Raw genomic sequence first — 22,528 nt, 5'->3', positions numbered from 1 at the left:
ATCATAAGGGGACTGTGCAGGCAAATTTATGTAACTCTGACTGGCATTTGGACGGAATTATGGGCCCTTTATACCTAGAAAATTTTGTTAAGTTTTGTGTTTTGGTCCACTTTACCCCTAAAGTATCATAGATATTGCTTTCATACTTGGAACACTCGCAAATTATCATAAGGGTACAGTAAAAGGACAAGTTGCATAACTCTGGTTGTCATTTTTACGGAATTATGGCCCTTTTTTGACTTAGTAACTTTGAATATATGGTTAAATTTTGTGTTTCGATCCACTTTACTTCTTAACTATTAAGGCTATTGCTTTCAAACTTCAAATACTTTCATGCTATCATGACGTTCCTGTACCTGGCAAGTTGAATTTTACCTTGACCTTTGAATGACCTTGACTCTCAAGGTCAAATTATTAAATATTGCTAAAATTGCCATAACTTCTTTATTTATGATTAGATTTGATTGATACTTTGACAAAACTACTATGTTTGAAATACCGTCCAACCATCGCACCGTAGAATTCCCCCCCTCCCCCCACCCGAATCCCACCCCCCCCCCCCCCCCCTAATTTTTTTTTTTTTAAGATCATCTCACAAATGACCACCACACCCTCACACTATACCCCCCCCCCCCCCACCCCACCCTCCCAACTTTCTTTTTTTTTTTGAAACGGTTAAAAAACACAGAAAATAGATGAGCGGTCTGCACCCGCAAGGCGGTGCTCTTGTTCATTATATGGCTATAGACCGTTCCATAATTTAGTAATTACCCAATTATCTCCCCTGAATACTCTCCGCGCCCGCCATTACACTACTGCCAAACAACCGGTAACATATATAAGAGAGCACCGATTATTCAACGGGTGAATTTCTTTCTTTTTGTAAAACTTGTTTGTTTGTCAGTGCAAATTGTATGAAATAAAGTTTTTCTGCTAGAGGAGATGTTAAGTTAGTGTTATAACAGAAAAATGTTTGAAAAACGTGCATTTTTTAGGTATTTGTCTAGGAAAATAAACACGTTGACACATTAAAAAAACCCATTTAATTAAACTAAATGCAATATTGATCATTTGATTATATGCATCAATCTTAAAATCGCGTAATCCTTTGCATTCCAGTGTTGAATTGCCCGTTTGTTCTGCATAATCCGATTATCTCGTTTTGATCAGATATTATCCAGACTTAACTAACAACATGGCGTCATCCCGGGGTGTCATAAACCACACTGGGTGGCAGATGACAGTCTGGATCATTAAACACAATTGATGATGCCACCATGTCTTCTCTTTCTGGAAGTATTAAGCAGTCATTTGGTTTAATATTTTACCTCCGACATACTTAACAGTTGCGTTCATTAGATATGTTACATATTGTACAAATTTAAAGTTATGTCCAATATAGAATATCAGAAATTGTACACCGTAAAGATACTAGCCCGTTTAATCCCTGGTTTAATTTATGAAAAAAAGAATTTGATAATTATAAAATTTACCTAAAAACATAACATTTAGCGTATTTAGCGGGTATCGGTTAATTAAAACTACGTCATTTCGTATGAAGATTTAATGTTACGGCAATGCACGAACGACATCATAAAACAAGAAATTACATTTGACACGAACGGGGGTAAATAATGTTTAAAAAAAATATTAATATAGATATATGTGTGTTAAAATGTTAGATATTTGCCACTCATACTCACTAGTAACGAGTTTTCAATATACATGAATACACAGTTCAAATTGCATCATGTAAAGTTGTGTTTTTCAGTTGTATGTTAATATTCCTCAATAGCGTCATTCTCTGTACAAAACCCATCAAATTAAAATTACATGTTAATACTGTCATGCACTTCGCTTTTAATAGGGCTTTGTAGTACGTTTATTTTCAATGCACCCCTTATACTTTCTATTACTCACGTGTTTATCACACTAACGTACTCATGCCATTCATAATTATATTTTTATAATTAGATGTATTTCTATTGTAATTTATTGAAGCTTTTCTGCAAAAAATATTACGGCTTATGCATAGAGCTCTTTGTTGTGTCAAATTGTCGGCCTTTCAGTCTTCAGATAATCTTTAATTTGATGCTTATGCTGCGTTTTTAAAGTTGCAAATAAATGTATTAATAAATTCGTTTGGGGCTTAATAATATATTTTTGAAATATTATTTAGGTGTTTTTTTCGGAGTTTTTTTGTGTGGATTAATTGACTAAACATTTGGTGTCGTTATCCATATGTTTTGCGTTACTTCAAAGACCTATAAAATACATTTTTTAGTATTTTTTAGCTTTATAGCTGTTAAATGATTCACAGATGAAAATATAGATATATCACATAGATCACATTCTCTTCATCTTCCGAATAATCACATAAAATATCGTCAAGATCTATATCACTCTCTCATGATAAAAAGCTCGTTTTTTAACGTGACAAAATTCCATCTAAAAAAATTAAATATAAATCCAAACCACAATTTTTTATCTTTGATATCAGTTAGAACAAGAAAAATAAAGGAAGGAGTATCAAAAATATCATACTTAATATAATATGTTATGATTTTGGAATGTAGATTTTTACCACATGAGACCAATTACAAACACTTAGCGGTAATTAATTGCGCGAGAATCTTTAATAAGTATTAATTAAAATATAAATTGCTTGATGTTGCGGCTATTAAAATCAACACAACAATACATGCGTGAATTGTTTGTGAAACGTTAAAAGTAACAAGTCTAATCAAAGACATAGTATGAGCGACTGAACCGGCAAATTTTCGCCGATGATTACCACTTGATTACAGATATAAAAAAAACACAAATACACGAAAGCATTTTAAACATTTTATTTGTAACAATCAATCTCAACTTCAAACAATCATTTAAACAACAAAAATGTGATAATAGCCTCACATTAATTCATTAAGTAATTTATTTATCCGACAACGGCTAAGCGGGTATTCTCTACGTTTTTGGCTTTTGGAATCGCAGTCTCGCACCAGTTAGCAGCAGTGTAATGGCGGACAGTCACGTGACTGACAATATGGCGGCGGTCAATTTATCGATTATGGAACGGTCTATAGTAAAACCTTGTTAACACTCTAGAGGCCACATCTATTTTCCTATCTTTATGAAACTTGGTCAGAAGATTTGTCTCAATGATATCTTGGATGAGTTCGAAAATGTTTTCATTTGCTTGAAAAACATGGCCAACATGGGGCATTTTTAGCTCGGCTGTTTTCGGAGAAAACCCGAGGTATTGTCATAGCCGTGCTAAAATCTTAACATTGGCTCTAAAATCAAAGTGCTTCCACCAACAACTTTGAAACTTCATATGTAGATGCACCTTGATGAGTTCTACACGCCACTAGGTCAAAAATCAAGGTCACTGTGACCTCTTAAAAAACAACAACATTCTGACAAGCTTTCATTTATTCAAAACTGCACCCGCAGCCGAGCGTTGGCACCTGTTATGCCGTGCTCTTGTTCCTTATATGGCTATATATGGCTTTAGTAAAACCTTGTTTACACTCTAGAGGCCACATTTAATGTCTAATCTTAATGAAACTTGGTCAGAAGATTCATCCCAATAATACGTTGGACAAGTTCGAAAAGGGTTGCGTTTGCTTGAAAAACATGGCTGCCAAGGAGCTGGGCATTTTTTAACCAGGTTTTCCGAAGGAAAAAACTGGTTATTAGATTGGCGAATGCGGGCGGGCTGGCTGGCTGGCTGGCGGGCTGGCTGGCTGGCGGGCTGGCGGAATAAGCTTGTCCGGGCCATAACTATGTTGTTCATTGTCAGATTTTAAAATCATTTGGCACATTTGTTCACCATCATTGGACGGTGTGTCGCGCGAAATAATTACGTCGATATCTCCAAGGTCAAGGTCACACTTTGAGTTCAAAGGTCAAAAATGGCCATAAATGAGCTTGTCCGAGCCATAACTATGTCGTTCATCGTCAGATTTTAAAATCATTTGGCACATTTGTTCACCATCATTGGACGGTGTGTCGCGCGAAATAATTACGTCGATATCTCCAAGGTCAAGGTCACACTTTGAGTTCAAAGGTCAAAAATGGCCATAAATGAGCTTGTCCTGGCCATAACTATGTCATTCATTGTCAGATTTTAAAATCATTTGGCATATTTGTTCACCATCATGGGACGGTGTGTCCCACGAAAGAATCACGTCAATATCTCCAATGTCAAGGTCGCCACGACTAAAAATAGATTTAAAAAAAAAAAAAAACTTACAAAGGGGGTTAATTTTTTTTGGTCATTTCAAAAGTTCAGTTTGAGTTTTCTCCCTTTATCAGATTTTTTTTTCACAATGAAAACCTGGTTTTGTGACAATTTTGTCCCTTGTCCTTATATGGCTATAGTAAAATCTTGTTAACACTATAGGGGCCACATTTATTATCTGATCTTCATTAAACTTGGTCAGAGATTCATACCAACAATATCTTGGACAAGTTCAAAAATGATGCCAGTTGGTTGAAAAACATGGCCGCCAGGGGGCGGGGCATTTTTCCTTATATGGCTATGGTAAAACCTTGTTAAAACTCTATAGAGGCCACATTAATTTTCCGATCTTCATGAAACTTCGTCAGAAGATTTGTCCCAATGATATCTTGGATGAATTCCAAAATGGTTTTGGTTGCTTAAAAAACATGGCCACCAGGGGGCGGGGCATTTTTCCTTATATGGCTATATATGGCTTTAGTAAAACCTTATTAACACTCTAGAGGTCACATTTATTTTCCGATCATCATGAAACTTGGTCAACAGATTTCTCCCAATGATATCTTGAATGAGTTTGAAAATGGTTTTGGTTGCTTTAAAAACAAGGCCACCAGGGGCGGGGCATTTTTCCTTATATGGCTATATATGGCTTTAGTAAAACCTTGTGAACACTCTAGAGGCCACATTTATTGTCCAATCTTTATGAAATTTGGTCTGAAGATTGGTCTCAATGATATCTTGGATGAGTTCGAAAATAATCATGTTTGCTTGAAAAACATGGCTGCCAAGGGGCGGGGCATTTTTCCTGAAATGCCTATAGTAAAATCTTGTTAACACTCTAGAGGCCACATTTACTGTCCGATCTTCATGAAACTTGGTCAGAAGATTCATCCCAATAATATCTTGGATGAGTTCAAAAATGATGCCGAATGGTTGAGAAACTTGGCTGCTAGGGGGCGGGGCATCTTTCCTTATATGGCTATAGTAAAACCTTGTTAACACTCTAAAGGCCACATATATTTTCCGATCTTCATGAAACTTGGTCAGAAGATTTGTCCCAATAATATCTTGTTATCTCAGGTGAGCGACTTTGGGCCTTTCACGCCATCTTTTTTCATTTTCTTTTTTTGGGGGGAGGGGGATATATAACAGGTATTGCTATAATAGAGGTGGATAAAATCAATTCCTCACATTATTGGGACACATACACAGATAAGCATGCACAGACATGTACATTGATGAAATGTTATGATTACCTTTTTATCAGTCATTGAAAAATTAAATGACTTTGGTGTCAAAAATTTAAAGCAAAACAAATCTATTTTTAATTATATTCTATTAGTTTAACAATAACTTGAAAATTTAATGATTTCAAGAAATGTATTTATTGTCGAAATTCAAAAACAAAGATGAATGTAGTTAAGTATCAGCATTCATGAATTATGAAAGTACATTATACACATATTAACCGAGCTCTGGGGAAACAAAGCATGTGCGTCAAGTATTGTCCCAGATTTTCAGGGAAACACTTTCTCCCCAAGACTGGATTTCCAGTAAGAAAAGACTTCCTTTAAACAACAAATTTCATAAAAGCAGAAAAGGTATATGCCTGTGCAGACTGCACATACTAAGCTGGCTTGATAGTTTATCGCGAATGTATTGGGCCTGGTTATTAGGTTCTAAGCTTATTTGTCAAAGCTCTGATTTAAAATGCTGAAATATCATCATGATAAACTATTCCATTGTTTATGTTTCAGCATCTGTTCATGGAACTCCCCCGTGTTGTGTTCATTGCCTCAGCAGTCCTGGTACTGATCATTCTGGTGGGAATATTTTTCTGCCATCACCTGTATCTTGTGATCACAAACCAGACAACGAACGAGCGCCATAAACTTCAGGAGCTGTCCTATCACCATATGCTATGTGATCCAAAACAAAACCTCAGGTCAAGAACAAACAAAACTGGAAGCAAGTGTATGCCAAATAATTTGTCTGGCTATAGACCATACTCAAGAGGTTATTTCAATAACTTATTGGAAGTTTTTCTACCTCATAACTTTATAATATTCAGATTAAAGACAAAAAAATAGAGTTAATTGTGAACAAAATTTATTAACCCAAATCATATATTTATTAATCATGATAAACAGATTACAAAAATAAAATATAATTGGATGTATGTGCTAGAGTTTTGTGTTCTTTCTGGACTTTTCTATATTGTTTTCCAAATTATAAGTCCAGTTCTGATATTTCGTCCAGTTTCCCAGAGTAAGGCTTAATGGCAGGTTTCACTTCCTCTGCTAGAAACTGAGTAACCTGAAAATATAGAAAATGTTCTTTGTATTAAATAGTCTGAAGACTTGTTTTGAATTTCTCTAAAATACAAAAAACCAAGTCAAGAATGGGATAGTCTATATAAATGCAAAAAATCGATGAGACTTCTATTGCTTGAAATGCTGCTTATTTATGCCAAAAAATAAATATTGTTCATTATTGATTGAATCAACCAAAATAAAAAATACCTAAATGCATTAAAAAAACACATATTATTTTGTTATTCGTATTTCTCAATATGTTATGTTCACAATATACCAGAGGAGATATTTGTAATATCTACCATTTTTCTATAGAGTGAAATACAGGAACATGAATTATAAAAAAGAAACAAGCGATGCGTTTGTGAAACACTATGTCCCCATATATTAGACCTTTGACCTTGAAGGATGACCTTCACCTTTCACCACTCAAAATGTGCAGCTCCATGAGATACAAATGCATGCCAAATATCAAGTTGCTATCTTCAAGATTGCAAAAGTGTACAATAAATGAGCGATTTTGACCCATATATTTGACCTTTGACCTTGAAGGATGACCTTGACCTTTCACCACTCAAAATGTGCAGCTCCATGAGATACACATGCATGCCAAATATGAAGCTGCTATCTTCAATATTGCAAAAGTTATGGCAATTGTTAAAGTTTGCCCATACAAACCAACCAGCAAACCAACAGACAGGGCAAAAACAATATGTCCCCCACTATAGTGGTGGGGGACATAAAAAGCATCTTTTAAAATATGCATTATAAAGCAGACCTGAGATGGAGCCCGCCCTGTGAATGTTGCTGGATCAAGAATGGACGACAGCTGGCTTCGTATTGGAGCAAAGTAGGGGTTGCGCTTGATCCTCTCTAACAGATCATTGTCCCCGCCCTCCAACTTGACTACATTCCCTGCCTCCTGGGATAACACACGGATTTGCTCATGGCATTCCTGCAAGAACAAAACAAAGGAGTCTCACTTGGGAATAATGGACGTTACTTTTTGCCCAAACTGAACTTTTGCAAAGAGACTTCCTTTAAATGAAAAATTCCATAAAACGTCTTGTCCCATTTAAGCATGTGCAGACTGCACAGACTAATCTGGGATGACACTGCGTTCATTAATAAAGCCCAGTGTTCCAATAACAAGGCTCAAAGAATAATCTCAATGCATGGTGTTTAAACTGAAAACAGTTAACCACCTACACTCAATAATAATGTGAAACCAAATGAGTACTGGGTTAAATTTGGTCAGTATAGGCAATAATACACATTCTGGTTTTGCACTTAAGCAAGAGCCAATTTATTAGTAAAAACAACAGCTCATCTCTACTTGTTGCTTCAAAAAAGAAAGAAAAAGGCTGCAACAAATCATCTTTTTGATAGGTAAAGTAAAATTAACATTGAGCATCTAAATTTTATTTTTCTATAAAGAAGTTGAAGTTTGACTATCTAACCTTTTATAAAGTAAATGAAGTTTAACCTAACTTATCTTTCTATAAATTACATGACGTATTACGATAAAGTAGGTGTTTGATCTTTCTAAATAGTTGATGAAGTTTAACTTTAATGTTTTCTTCCTATAAATTATGTGAAGTTTGACCTTACTGTAATCTTTCTATAAAGAACATAACATTTGACCTGTCATCTTTTTATAAAGAACATAAAAATTGACCCTACTGTTACATTTCTATAAAGAACATAAACTTTGACCTGTCATCTTTTTATAAAGAACATAAAATTTGACCTATCTTAATATAAAGTAGATGAATAATGTCCCACCTGTCTGTCAGCACCAGCTTTCACCATTGCCATGATGATATTTTCAGAGGCCATGAATGGCAGTTCCAGCTTTATCCTGCGCTCAATCACCTGCAATGGCAATTTACAGTTTAAGCTTTGCTGTATGAAAACGAGATTTAATGCTTGTGCAAAAAAAGTGTCGTCCCAGATCAGCCTGTGCAGTCGGCACAGGCAAATCAGGGACGAAACATTTCGCCTAAAGTAGACTTTTGCTAAGAAGAGACTCTTGAAATAAAAAATATAATTAAAACGGAAAGTGTAGTCCGAGATAAACCCGTGTAGACTGCAATCGCTAATCTGGGACAACTCTTTACACACATGCATTAAACCCCCTTTTCCCAGAGCAAGGCTTGTTTATAAGTGTGTGTCTACTTACAGCAAGGAGAAACAACAAATGTTTAGTATAAGTGCAGACCAGTTTAACTTAAGGAAACTTATCAACACATTTTTATCTAAAATCTTTTTTCTCTCTTAATTTCTCAAACTACTCTAACTAGGCAATATGAAAATCTGAAGTACATCTGTGATGATCCATCAACTTATTATTACAGACAATACTGTAAACGTATAGAAATTTGTCTGTATGAAATTTCAGTGGTTTAAGGAAAAACAACTAATTCGTTGACACGTAATTTCGTGGATTTCAAATTTTTGGTGAAGACTAACAATCATAATAATTAAACTTTTATTAAAACAACCAGAGTAATAACGAAGCATAAACTGCTTATCTGTGTTGACAGCAAGACTTGAGGTTGATATGCACTGAAGCATGACAGCGTTGCCGATAATTGTCGATAAGAGCGATAAAGCGGTGCACTCGTGGTCCCCGTTCGCTAATTGCCATCAATGTTGTTTTGACAATATTTGCAATTCTCTGCGCAATCGGTCCGCCAGTAGTAACAATTGAGTAATAAGGTCCCCAAAATACACGTGTGAAAACCATTATGTCTCTTTTAACTTTAATTGGCACTAATTGACATGTGATAAATCTGCAAACTGTTAATTTGAGGACATCACGTAAAAGAGAACAATCGTTGATTTACAGTTAAAATACCTTGCTGTATTTAAAAAGTATTATTACTCAAACACTTATCAAGAAAACAACATATTGTATTAACTAGCATATCTCAATCAAAAATCGGAAATGACAGATTTTGGATTAAAAATGTATAAATAATCGTTGGTACTTGAATTCGTGGTTCAGCTGACCAACGAAATCCACGAAATTCGTACCACACGAAATTTAATGGTTTTACAGTATATATTTAGAAATTTAACTAAGGCTAATCCCACTAAAGTTATGTGGCTGGGCTGGGGATGGAACCTACAATCCTCGGATTTGTATAACAGCTTTTTCAAACTAAGCTAGCCAGCCCGGTCGCAATTAATAGGTTAAGTTAATAAATTGTACATGAAATTGATTTATAGCAAGGAAACAATACAGTAACCTTCGGATAGACCACCAGACCCTCTGATATATTCTGCAACGTGCTCAATACGATGTCAGCAGTCAAGAAGGCTTCTGCAAGACTTATTCGTCTGTAACATTATTAAAATATACATATGCAATTATTACAAAACTGATAATGAATAAAGTATCTATGCCATGTATGACAAATATGTCCAGCCACTCTTTTTTACATCCTAATAACTTGTTCAACTTTTGTTGAAAAATAAAAAAGCATTGATTTCATAATTTTCAACTTCAGTGTCAAGCAAACGTCAGTTACAAAGAAATTGCAAAAGAAAATTACCCTTAAATGGTGAAATCTGATATTTGCAAACTGAGTTGCTTTGCCATTTGTAACTGCTACTGGCTGACTTGTAACTATCATTTTTATCTGATATTTTCATTTTAAGTTCAAAGCCATTTTATCTGAAACTGGCAGACTAACTTATTGAACTAATTCCATCTTATACTGACAAAGTAAGCTGCCCATTTTCATCCGAAAATGACTGATTGTTACTTGATCATTTCCATCTGGTCTTGCATTACTTTTGACCTTTTAGTTTGACCTTGACCTTTGAGGAAGAGAATTGGCTGATATACACATGACATGCGGTCTCATTATGTTGGTCATTTGTTGTACAATATGTTCAAATTTGACAATGAATAACAAAGTAACAGGACAAGATGTTTTATGGCATCATTTTACTTTTAACTTTTACAAGCGTGAAATTGACCTTTGACGTAGGTAGATTGGTTTTGAACCCAACATATCTTCTTATAGAAGAGGTCATTTGAGGTAATATTTTCTTAAATTGCACGATCAATGACAAAGTAACAGTCCGAACAAGCCCGGATGGAAGCACATACACTCAACCATTGTGACTGCTAGATGGAGCTTTCTGCAAGAGAACTCAACAAAACTGATCAGCAACATATGCAATATATTCTCCATCCCGGCTGACCTATTAGCACTGTCATCCAGCGTTCTCTCCATCCACTGAACGGAGTGAGTCATCAAAGGGTCTTGTACTAGACACATCAGATGACGGGACAGTGCGCAGCAACGCTCACTGCGCATTGGGTTCCTCTTGTACGGCATAGCGCTGGAGCCTTGAAATGACCATGAAATATGATAATCGCAGGGTTAAGAGCTAACATGACATTAATATCATACAGTTATGTAGCCCTAATTAACAGACACTTATTAGATTTTTGTTTCAACTTTCATTCAGAATCCTAACAATCATTTTTTTACAAAAATATCAAAATATTTTTCTATTTAATGCTAAAATTTGAACAAGAGCACCGCATAGCGGGTGCCAACACTCGGCTGCGGGTGCTGTTTTGAATAAATGAAAGCTTGTCAGAAGAATTTAAGAATTTTTTTTTTAAGAGATCACAGTGACCTTTGACCCAGTGACCCAAAAATGAGGGCGGCGTGTAGAACTCATCAAGGTGCATTCTACATATGAAGTTTCAAAGTTGTAAGTGGAAGCACTTTTATTTTAGATCCAATGTAAAGGTTTTAGCACGATGCCAGACGGCGGAAGACAAGCTGGCAATGACAATACCTCGGGTTTTCTCCGAAAACAGCAGAGCTAAAATTTGAAAATCAATAGGGAGTTTATTTCCAATACATTTCTCACTGGCCTGTCTTGGGACTACTTTTGTTATAAAAAAAATAATCGGGGTAATACAGTGAAATAGTTGGGAGGATTGAACTTTACCGGTAGGTAAAAATAAGTATCGGGGGCTACCGCCCCCAAACTCCCGCTTCTGTCGATTGACTCTATAAAAAAAGACCAGTGTGTGTGAAGGTGTTCCAACCGGGCCTATAACAAAAAGTCATCAATCAGAGAGGGTAGTTGGGTCAGTGGCGCACACCTAACCCAATAGTTGGTAAACAAATGCGTACGGGTAAAGTTCAATCTAGCCAAATAGTTTCTCAATTAATTGAAAATAACTTACATCCCTGCAAACCTCTGTAAAAATATTTATATCGGTATTCTTTGAGAAACATAGTTCACAGTATTACCTTAAGCACATTAACACATTATACATATGACATCAATTCAACTTAATTTACCAATTTGATCCTTTTCAAAAGGTTCCTCCATTTCTTTGAAGTTTGCCAACAGCCTAATGTCTGTACAAATCTGAAAATGGAACAAGAGTACAGTAAGAACATATTTCCTGAATGACACTTCTAATGTTCTAAATGCAGCAAAACAGTAAATGTATATACAGGTAGTATAATAATGTAAACATAAGAACAGGTAGTATAAAAATGTAAACATTAAAAATAGATGTTTTGAAAAAGATGCAAGCATCTTGACTAGCAGCAAAAATGTAACTGTGATCTTGAACTTGGATCTATTTATTTGAAAATTAATTGGATCATCTTTCGTCAAGACAAAAAAGGATACTAATTTATAAGACCAGTATATTGAGACTTACACATATGTACATCCTCATAAATGCACACAGAGCATAAAATGTTCCTATACTTTAAGTTAATAAGGCCTTCATTGTTATCTTATTGTTCTACGTTACAGCCAGCCACAGAGTTACAGCCAACCACAGAGGGGGTAATCACATGATAGTCAAGATGATGGCACCGATGCCTGGACAGGTATTTTTCGCCATTGTATACTCTTTATTACTTTTATTAATTTGTCAAATGCAGCTCTTTTCCAGATATATCAGCCCAAAAGTGCTCAATTATTATTTTGAATTAATATTCACTCCATAACTTGCCTTTACCTGCTAAAAAATTTCTTAGCAGCATCACACATTTACAGCTCCCGCTAAGAAAATTCCTAGTGAGTGAAGTCACGTTATAAAAAGCAAATATTTATAAAAAATATACGCTTATCACTTTCTAACTGATATAAAATGGCGAAAAATACCTGTCTCTGCATGGACATCGCCATCTTGACTATCATGTGATTACCCCCTCTGCGACCATAAAGGTTAAATAAACTTTATGCATCAATCACAAAAGTGAAAGTGTATCTCTGAAAAGACAATCTGCAAGCGAACTTGACAAAATTTAAGAAAGAACAAATCCCACGTTATTTCCCAAAACTGGCAAGTAAAAAACATTGTTTAATATACATGTCAGTGATCTATTTATAAACATGTTCAGATGCATATTCTGAATATTTGCTTATTGTGTATGTAACAACACACTGACAGAATGTTGCACAAATGTAATTTAAATGGTAAGCAACTATCATTTAAACCCAGACAATTCACATATCACTAAAAGCCAATCGATTAGTACTTTAGAAACATATTCTGTAAAAGTCTGCAATATCCCTATCAACCATCCATATTATACTTTTGATGCAAAACCATGTTGCTTTTGTACGAGATGGACCCATTGTATGTCTGATAGCAACTTGAAACTTATTGTTTTATGGTGAATGGCAAATGTACAGTAGTTTTTCCTTAAACATAATAGTGCAATTTCTGGAACAAACTTATGCAAAATATAATTATTTCATGTTTGCTTTGAACATATATTCACAAAGAATATCACATGACACAAGTTTTCTCAAACTGCATACTCTTTTGGATATGTGCTTGAAATTAAAGTTTAAAAAAATATAAAGGTATGACTTAGCTTTTTTAAAACAAATATTTCTTAATACAATGTATATATATTTTCAGTCATAATTTAATGTTTACAATTTTCTTCATTTTCAAAATTTTGTGAATTCTAAGTTGTAAATATCTCAACAGTAAAACCAGACTATATGTGACTGAAAATAGCATTAAATACCTTTGTTACAGGTACCACTAAGTTGTGTTAGCCAACATGTCTTTTAATTGTACAGATCTTAAAAACACGCTGACCATACCTTGTGTATCGATGCCCCAAGACTGGCCAGTGTTGTAAGGCAATCAATATCCACCTTTCTCGTGTATGTCTGACCACAAATCAGGAAATGTCTGCAGATAATACATATGAAACCTCGGCTTTAATCAGAATATTAAAATACTAAGTGTGTGCCTGTGTTTTTCAAACATTCTAAGATAAAAATACCAAATCTTTGTATCTTTGAACAAGAGATGTGTTCGTCAGAAACACAATGCCCCCTATAGCCCCGCTTTGAAGCCATATATTTGACCTAGAAGGATAACCTTGACCTTTCACCACTCAAAGTGTGCAGCTCCATGAGATACACATGTATGCCAAATATCAAGTTGCTATCTTCAATAATGCAAAAGTTATTGCAAAACTTTAGCCAAGGTTAAAGTTTTGGGACACACACAATGAATGAATGAATGACAAACAGACAGGCCAAGAACAATATACCCCCGATCTTTCAATCCGGGGGCATAAAAATGTCAATAAATGTATTTACTAACAAAACTCTAATTCTTGGAATAGTGAGCTCACTGAACAAGTCCATTTTATATTAAAGAAGTCTAAAGATTCTTTTAAACCAGCCAAACACATCCTTGTGAAATTCATGAAAGCCAAAATGAAGAGAGCTGGTAATAAATAGGTGAGCAAATTTACTATTTACACAAACTTTTGTTTAAACACTGGTATTCTAAACAAGAACAAATATGATGCAGTGCTGGACAACTGTGCTTGTTAAAAGGTACAGAACACAAGATTAATGTGTGTTACTTACTGCTTAAAATCTGCCATCTGTGTTACAAGTTTGTCAAGGATTTCAACCTACAAGATCAAAAGCATGGATACTTAAAATGTCAACATTTACACTATTATGTAGATATGCCATAGGTAATTTCTAAATGCAGTTTTTAGACTGTAGCAATAGCTAAGGTCTTTAAAATCACAATCTGAAAACATGTTTTGCTGAGATTGCGATTGCTCAGTGACCACCCCTTTTTTATCTGTCTTTAAAACTGCAGCATTGTGCAGTGTACAGAACTACTAAAAGAGACCATTACAAATGTTTATACCAGCAGACTGGTCTACTGTAATTAATTTCATCAAATTATGCTTTTATTTGTAAAATTTAGTCATAAAATTAGAAGGCAATACAATGTACTGTATATGAAAAATCTAGTCTATTGAGGAAAAACTTGGTGTAAGTATTATCAAGATAAACATTGAGATTGAGTCATATGTGTGATGTCTAGAGTGGCAAAAAGGCTTTTCGAAGAATTGACCTGGTGAACCTAGATTTTTTATATGCATGACTGAGATTTAAATACAGCCCAAAATATTTCGTAGAGAAAAAATTGAACAGAAGACTCATATTCGAACTATGCCTAGATATTGTCAAAATTGACATTCTGACCAAGCTTCGTAAAGATTGATTCATAAATGTGGTTACAAGTTTCATGGAAGATCTGATCTGGTCACCAAATTGTTGGACGCATCTGACCCAAAGTCTAACGTGGCATAGAAAATGTCAAAATAAACAAATTTCATTAAGATTGAGTAATAAATGTGACCTGTCAAGTGGTAACAAGTTTTTTCTAAGATTTGACCTGATGACCTAGTTGGACACCTGTTATAAAGATTCAAACTCAGTCCGAAATTGTATTAAGATAGGCATTCTAACCAAATTCCATCAAGATTTAATCATAAATGTAACTGCTAGAGTGGTGACAAGGTTTTTCTAAGATTAAGCCTGGTGACCTAGCTTTTGGACACACACCCATATTGGCACTCAGCCTTCATATTGTCCTGATAAACATGCTGATCAAGTTTCATCAATATGGGATGTAAACTGTGGCTTATAAAAAGAGGTAACAAGCTCAAACTTGACAACACACACAGCACATCGGTCCCCACATGATGGCCACCGAACAAATAGAGATCAATTGACACTTCGTGCTCAGGTAAGCCCATGTTGATGCTAGACAATGGATACCAGATGGAGACTGACCACAAAGGCTCCCCTTGACTGAGACATTCATGCTCAGGTGAGCTACAAACAATGCTCCCATTCAACAACATAAAATGTGAATACAAATGTATATACCATACCTTTTCTTCATTTCCTTCAAACAATGCCAGAAAGCTGGCCTGAGTGCCAGTGGTGCCCTTCACCCCTCGGAACCGCAGGTCGTTCCTCGCCCGCTCCAGGTTCCTCAAGTCCATTAACAAGTCTTGGATCCAAATGCAGGTCCTTTTACCAACAGTTGTAAGCTGTGCTGGTCTGGTAGAATAAGGGCAAGTTTACAACAACAACAAAAACCATACTTAATCAAATTGATATCCCCTGCACCCAAAAAATTGTTTATGGATGGGTGCAAATCCCTTGATCTATGGTATAATTGTAAAAAAAATAATTAAGTATAGGTAAATTGTTTGTATGCATTGAATCTTTCCTCAATAATATCTATACAACCATTGATTTTCTTGTTGAAATTGTTGTAGCGTATATGATATATAGCCCTTAAAATTTAAATCATACAAAAAATACGAAGGGCAATAACACTTATTTAGGTGTAGGGTTATGGCTTTTGTGCATGGCACTTCTCCTCATTGATATATATATATATATATATATATATATATATATATATATATATATATATATATATACATCCCTGAAGCTTCATGTTGATTTCTTATATAAATGTAGTTTCTTAGATATAGCCCTGAAAAGTTTTGGGACAGCCAGATGGACAATGCCAATTCTACATTCCTCCAATTTGGCAGGGGATAATAAACACAAGAACCAATATTAAAATAAAACAAGATATGTGTTTGTCAGAACACTACGTCCCCTTCTGCGTCGCTTTAAAGCAATATGTGACCTTTGACTATGAAGGATGACCTTGACCTTTCACCACTCAAAATGTGCAGCTCCATGAGATACACATGCATGCCAAATATGAAGTTGCTATCTTCAATATTGCAAAAGTTATGGCAAAATGTTAAAGTTGAAGCAACAAACACACAAACCAACCAACCAACAGACTGGGCAAAAACAATAATATGTCCCCCACTATAGTGGTGGGGGACATACAAATAAAATATATACATGTATAACTAACTTGAAATAATTTTGAATTCCTAAGAGCATTTCATATTGCAAATTGCACAACAATTACAGATAGCTTAATAACATAATTTTAGTTGAACATTAACACTTAATAGAAGTTTTAAAGCAAAATAGAAAGTTTCCATGATTTTTTAGTGTCCAGTTAGAAACTTACTGCAAATGAGTGTAGGCCAGACATGGCAGGGATTTGTGTTCCTCTGCAAACACGGACAGGCGCTGAATGCACCTGGCAAGCTTCAAAAATATACATGGCATTAGTTGCAATATAACAATCACCCTATAAATGACAACTTCAGCCGTAATATTTTTGACACATAATGTCAAAGAATGTTGGCTTATCATGGTTCAGTATGCAACCAAGTGGTTCACTTAAAATATTGTTTTTATGGAACAAAACTGAAAAAGTACGAAGGTCAGTTTAACAAGCAAATTCATTCAATTGATATCCCCTGCCTTCTCCTCATTAATATCTTTACACCTATGAAATTTCATGTTGACATCTTACATAGTTTCTGAGATAAAGCCCTAACAAGTTTGTGACAGACGGATGGACCGACAGACAACACCAAAACTATATCCCTCCGCCTTTTGCGGGGGATAATACAGATAAACTACTAATTATAGGTCAATTTATTGTCTACAGCATCTTCAATTGTATGTTATATTTTTATGGAAATATAATTTTGCTAACTCGAACCACACCAAAAACTCAGTATCACTAGCAAATCTGATAAACAAGAGGGCCTTAAAGGCCCAAAGTCGCTCACTTGAGATACAAAGGAACTGACCTGTTCTGTGCAGCCCAAGATATCATTAGAACAAATGTTCTAACCAAGTTTCAAACAGATTGAACTATAAATATGACTTTTAGAGTGTTAAAAAGGTTTTACTTTAGCCATATAAGGAAAAATACCCTGCCCATTGGTGGCCATGCTTTTCAACTGACTAGAACTATTTTCGAACAAATCCAAGACATCATAATAAAAAATGACCTGACCATGATTGAAGTTCAATGAAGAATAGACTATAAATGTGACTTTTTAGAGTGTTAACAAGGTGTTACTAAAGCCATATAAGGAAAAATGTTCCACCCCCTAGTGGCCATGTTTTCAACAAACCGGATTTAAAAAATTAATAATCCAATATATCATTAGTACAAATGTTTTGACCAAGTTTCTTATAGATTGAACAATAAATGTGATTTCTAGAGTGTTAACAAGTTTAGGAAAAATGTCGCCCCCTGGCGGTTATGTTTTTCAACTAACTGGAACCATTTTAAAACTCATTCAAGATATCATGGAGACAAATAGTCTGACCAAGTTTCATGAAGATCGGACAATAAATGTGGCCTCTATAGTGTTAACAAGGTTTTACTATAGCCATATAAGGGCAAATGCCTTGCACCCTGGTGGCTGTGTTTTTCATCCAACAATAACCATTTTGGAACTCATCCATGATATCATTGGGACAAATCTTCTGACCAAGATTCATGTTGATCCGTCAATAAATGTGGCCTCTATAGTGTTAACAAGGCTTTACAACAGCCATATAAGAAAAAATGCCTACACCTTTTCAACCTACCAGAACCATTTCGGACAAATCTTTTGAGCAAGTTTCATTAAAATTATGACTTCTAGAGTGTTAACAAGGCAAATGTTGACAACATACAACAAACGATGGATGAAAGGAGTTCACAAAAGCTCACCATGAGCACATTGTGTTCAGGTGAGCTAAAATGGTCTTTTAACATTTCCAAGATGATAGGACCTCTAGTATGGTAAATCAAATTCAATGAGTCAATTTACTTCCATAACAATAGGGTAAACAGGTTAGACAATTGAAACCAACAAGCAGGCTTATTGGATTAAAATTACATAGATATACACCTCCTTACAAAACAAAGGTAGTATACTAGTATCACCATGGTCGCCTGTCCATATGTATGTCTGTCTGTATACACAGACATTCAAACTTGAAGGAGTTGTGCCTTATGGTATTAAGTCCTCCATTTGCAATTTTATCATCATTTGTTAAAATTAAAAAAGTTATGCCCCTTTTTCATCTATGACTTTCTATAACATCAGGATAAAAAAGCATGGCCACATTTTTAAATACAACATTCAAACTTACAGGCATTGTTTCTTATAGTATGAAGTTGTGAATGTTCTTTATGTGCATACAAAATATGTTATAAAAGTCTCACCACCAAAATTAATATGAATAACTGTAAACAGACAATACAGTCAATAGTCCTTATGATTACTATTTAATAAAGTCTGTCTTGATCTAATGAGGTTCTGAAAAATACATATATGACAAGACTTTATGTCATGAATAGCTTCCCATCTTTCACATGGGTTGAGCTAACTTCTGTATCATAACAAGACATGCATTTGTGAAACACAATACCTCCTACTGCTCTTTGAAGCCGCACTGAAGATATTTTAGAGAAAACTGTTAAGTCCAAGGTCCATAACTTCGCCAAAAATCAATGGACCAGAACGAAACTCACTTCATCTTTAAGTCACATAGGTAGACTCCCATACCAAAAATCAGCAAAATATATGAAAGTGTTTCATAAAAACCTCAGGAAAACGTTTATTATAGAAAAATCAGCAAAATATATGAAAGTGTTTCATAAAAACCTCAGGAAAACGTTTATTATAGAAAATTTCTAAGTCCAAGGCCCATCACTTCGCCAAAAATCAATGAACCGGAATGAATTTCACACTTCATCCTAAGGTCATGAAGAAGACTCACACACCAAAAATCAGCTCAATATCTGGAAGTGTTGGGTAAAAACCACATAGCAATAATCAGATCAATATCTGAAAGCGTTCGTAAAAAACAGAATGCCGGACTGACAGACAGACAATCTGACTGCTATATACCACCCCTACCGGGGGTTAAACAAAATCTAAAGCAGAACTTGTTTAATTCAACTTGTTTTTCAATATATCTTAAACAAACACAAACCTTTGGTAGAACAATATCAAAGGCATCTCTCATCACTATCAGGTCCTGCAACACATCATTGAAGTGCTATTAATGCAACTTTTATTAAAAGATAACTTATTGAGTAAGCTCCCTTCATGTTTTCTTTAAAATCAGAACTTCCCTGTTGCTTGAAAAAAAAACAGCTTCATAAGATTACAGGTATTGATCACTTTTCCAGAACAAATAAATGATTGGTGAAATCATTGGATCTTTATTTCACAATTTATTAAGAGTATGACAAATGAACGATTTGTACTATTTTCATTAAAGTTTGAGTTCATCTATAAAGTGATCTTTTCACAGATTTTGGCATGTATTGAAGTTTGTCATTTAATACTTTAAATTGATAAATATAAACATTTGAACTAAATAGCTCAATTTAAAAAAAACAATAATAAAAATAAAGAAAGAAACAAAAGTAATCCTTCAATGGGCTCAAACCACTGACCTTTGAAGTAAAAGTGTAGCACATAAATCACTTAGACATCCATACTCATACAGTAAGTGGTGTATTTTATACTTAATGTAAGCAATACTGGTAATGTTTCAACAACGAAACTCTCCAAATTATAAAACAAGTTTTGCGTTTGTAATGCTTTATAATTTTCAGGTTTTTAAATTGTCAAAAGATGCATGTAATGAATATTTTAGAGCATAGTAAATGTTCAGTATAACTGTTTCCTCGCAAATATCATAACAACAAAAACAAAAATGTCAATCTCTATCATTTTTTAAATATTTTTTTTCAATTTACCAAAACACAAAAAGGTCCCTTTAAAAGATCAACATGTTAAATTTAAAATAAGGATAAATATAAGTACTGTCATGGACTATAAATATTACAATGATTTCATACATAAAATAAGTAAAAGTATTGTATAGTTATCTTATTGTTGTATGAAGTCATTCTTACAGTATTATCACCAACATAAGCTGAAGTTGCTCCTAAATGTATTATTGGAGCTGCCTTGGGACAACAGGCACCAAACGTATGTACATGGGCCATCACATCATGTCGCCTCTTCTTTTCCTCCATAGCTGCACGATCAAAATCAATGTTGTTAAGGTTTGAATCCATTTCAGCTATTTGTTCATCTGTTATTGTCAGCCCAAGTGTCTGTGAAAAAACAGGTTAAATACATCACATTGGTTTCATTGTGACATACACCCTTGAAGCCACATGTTGTTAATTGTAAATATGCTGTATACTTGAATAAAAGTGAGATGAAAAGTATGCCAGGTCTCTTTTCCAATAACTGTAAGACCTATAGCACAAAGCTCAACAAATTAGCGGGCTGACTATGTCTAAGCCAAACAACAGATACGACTCTTCCTCCCAATAACCATTTAAAATAGCCCGGTACTCCTGTCCTGCCTTGCATTGAAGACAGGTGGAACACTTGTTGATTGGGCTCTACCTTATGAGCTGCATACTTGTAGATTGGGCTTTACCTTAAGTTATGAGCTGAACACTTGTCGATTGGGCTCTACCTTATGAGCTATCTATCTATATATTCTGCCAAGCGCCCTTTAGAGCATTATAGCCGGAGGGACATTATCGAGTCCGTTTCCTGGGAAGAACCAGTACTTGGTGTCTATGGAGGAGATGAGAAAGCTCCCAGACAAGGGAGCGAACCAACGAACTCCCGATCGCTAGGCGGACACCTCATGCTTAATTTTTTTTTTGCTGCGGTGATCATGGTTTCATCATTTGAGCATGATATTTTTAACATAAAAATATATTTACGCTGTGCAGCCTGACCTGTGCAATTTAGTGGTGTTTAGCCTTAGGTAAATTTATCAACAAACCTTTTCCGCCTTGGCAAGCCACGTCCACAGTTTTCTCCAGGTGGTGAATTTCTTCATGTCGCTAAAGTTGTATGCCATCTCGGGACTGGCATAACGTGACACAAGAGGAGTCCGATATTTAGTTAAATCTTGGGACATATTTTCTATATTCGGACCGGCTTCCAAGGGCGCTGCCATTTTCTTTCTGGGTAAAGCGTGATCGTGAAAAGCCTTCGCCACACTGTACAACTCGGCGTCGTCGTGATCTTGCCTACGCCGACTTCGCGGTTCCATCAGCAAAAACCCTTAAAAGCTAACAAGGACACCAATTGAGTCGAGCTATTTCATTTTTTAAATACGCGCACCGAAGAAAAATATGTATATAAAGTGGTATCAACGCTCATAATACTGTACAATAAGCCTTATCTTATAACTCTCACAAGTAAGTTTAAAAAGGAGTCACCTCGAAAAAAGCCAATTGAATGATCATAGTACCGCAGAATGCATTCATTTAACCTTAAAATACTTAATACCGCATCAATAATACGAACGTCGCGGGAAGGTCATACTATTTTATGTATAATTTTGTTACCATAATAAATCGTTGATGTTTTGCAAGAATATAAGATAGGTAACTTCGTAATGTCTTTATAAGATCGATGCGCTTAATTGGTGGTCTGCCTTGACTGAAAAAAAAAATCATTTCTATAATAAGCAAAGCCCACTGATAAGTCAAAATCGGCTAGAAATGTGACTCATGGCTAAAATATCATACTGTACCTTTAAGTCACAAATAATACATTCCAAATCTTTCAACATAACATTAGAAAGTTAACGTCTGTGTATTCCAACCGACCGAGGTAATGTAGCTCAGTAAGTAGCCGATAGCCCTACATTGCATGTTTGTTCTAAATTACCGACT

General features: G+C 35.0%; 2 protein-coding genes across 5 annotated transcripts in view; one reads left to right on the top strand and one right to left on the bottom strand.

Annotated features, from left to right (window-relative positions):
• LOC127866419 (palmitoyltransferase ZDHHC4-like) overlaps nucleotides 1-6,427 on the top strand; it is a 20,792-nt gene extending 14,365 nt beyond the window's left edge. For all 4 annotated transcript variants that reach the window (XM_052406927.1, XM_052406925.1, XM_052406928.1 and 1 more), the window contains exon 7: nucleotides 6,004-6,427. In XM_052406927.1, the coding sequence (XP_052262887.1) occupies nucleotides 6,004-6,336 (333 nt within the window). In that variant the 3' untranslated portion in view covers nucleotides 6,337-6,427. The remainder of the gene's footprint in view (nucleotides 1-6,003) is intronic.
• LOC127866402 (adenylosuccinate lyase-like) lies at nucleotides 6,339-22,528 on the bottom strand. The gene is made up of 14 exons (XM_052406902.1): nucleotides 22,387-22,528; nucleotides 21,628-21,919; nucleotides 20,732-20,935; nucleotides 19,798-19,842; nucleotides 16,976-17,055; nucleotides 15,798-15,969; nucleotides 14,467-14,513; nucleotides 13,684-13,774; nucleotides 11,904-11,973; nucleotides 10,780-10,927; nucleotides 9,816-9,906; nucleotides 8,347-8,436; nucleotides 7,340-7,516; nucleotides 6,339-6,562 (listed from the first exon to the last, which is right to left on the bottom strand). Exons 2-14 carry the CDS (start codon nucleotides 21,898-21,900, stop codon nucleotides 6,476-6,478), a joined length of 1,575 nt encoding a protein of 524 aa, XP_052262862.1. The 5' UTR covers nucleotides 21,901-21,919; nucleotides 22,387-22,528; the 3' UTR covers nucleotides 6,339-6,475.

This window comes from Dreissena polymorpha, chromosome 2 (genome assembly GCF_020536995.1).
Source record: "Dreissena polymorpha isolate Duluth1 chromosome 2, UMN_Dpol_1.0, whole genome shotgun sequence".
Taxonomy (NCBI): domain Eukaryota; kingdom Metazoa; phylum Mollusca; class Bivalvia; order Myida; family Dreissenidae; genus Dreissena; species Dreissena polymorpha.
Note: the sequence above shows the minus strand (reverse complement) of the source record. Positions and strands in the feature narration are given on the sequence as shown.

Bases quoted from the DNA above. Each gene is read 5' to 3' on its own strand.
- LOC127866402 (XM_052406902.1), bottom strand. From the start codon at position 21,900: ATGGAACCGCGAAGTCGGCGTAGGCAAGATCACGACGACGCCGAGTTG. The intron at 14,514-15,797 runs GTATGGTATATA...TTGATCTTGTAG, and splicing joins TTGAAGGAAATGAAGAAAAG to GTTGAAATCCTTGACAAACT. The intron at 6,563-7,339 runs GTCTGCTTTATA...CTATATTTTCAG, and splicing joins CAGGGCGGGCTCCATCTCAG to GTTACTCAGTTTCTAGCAGA.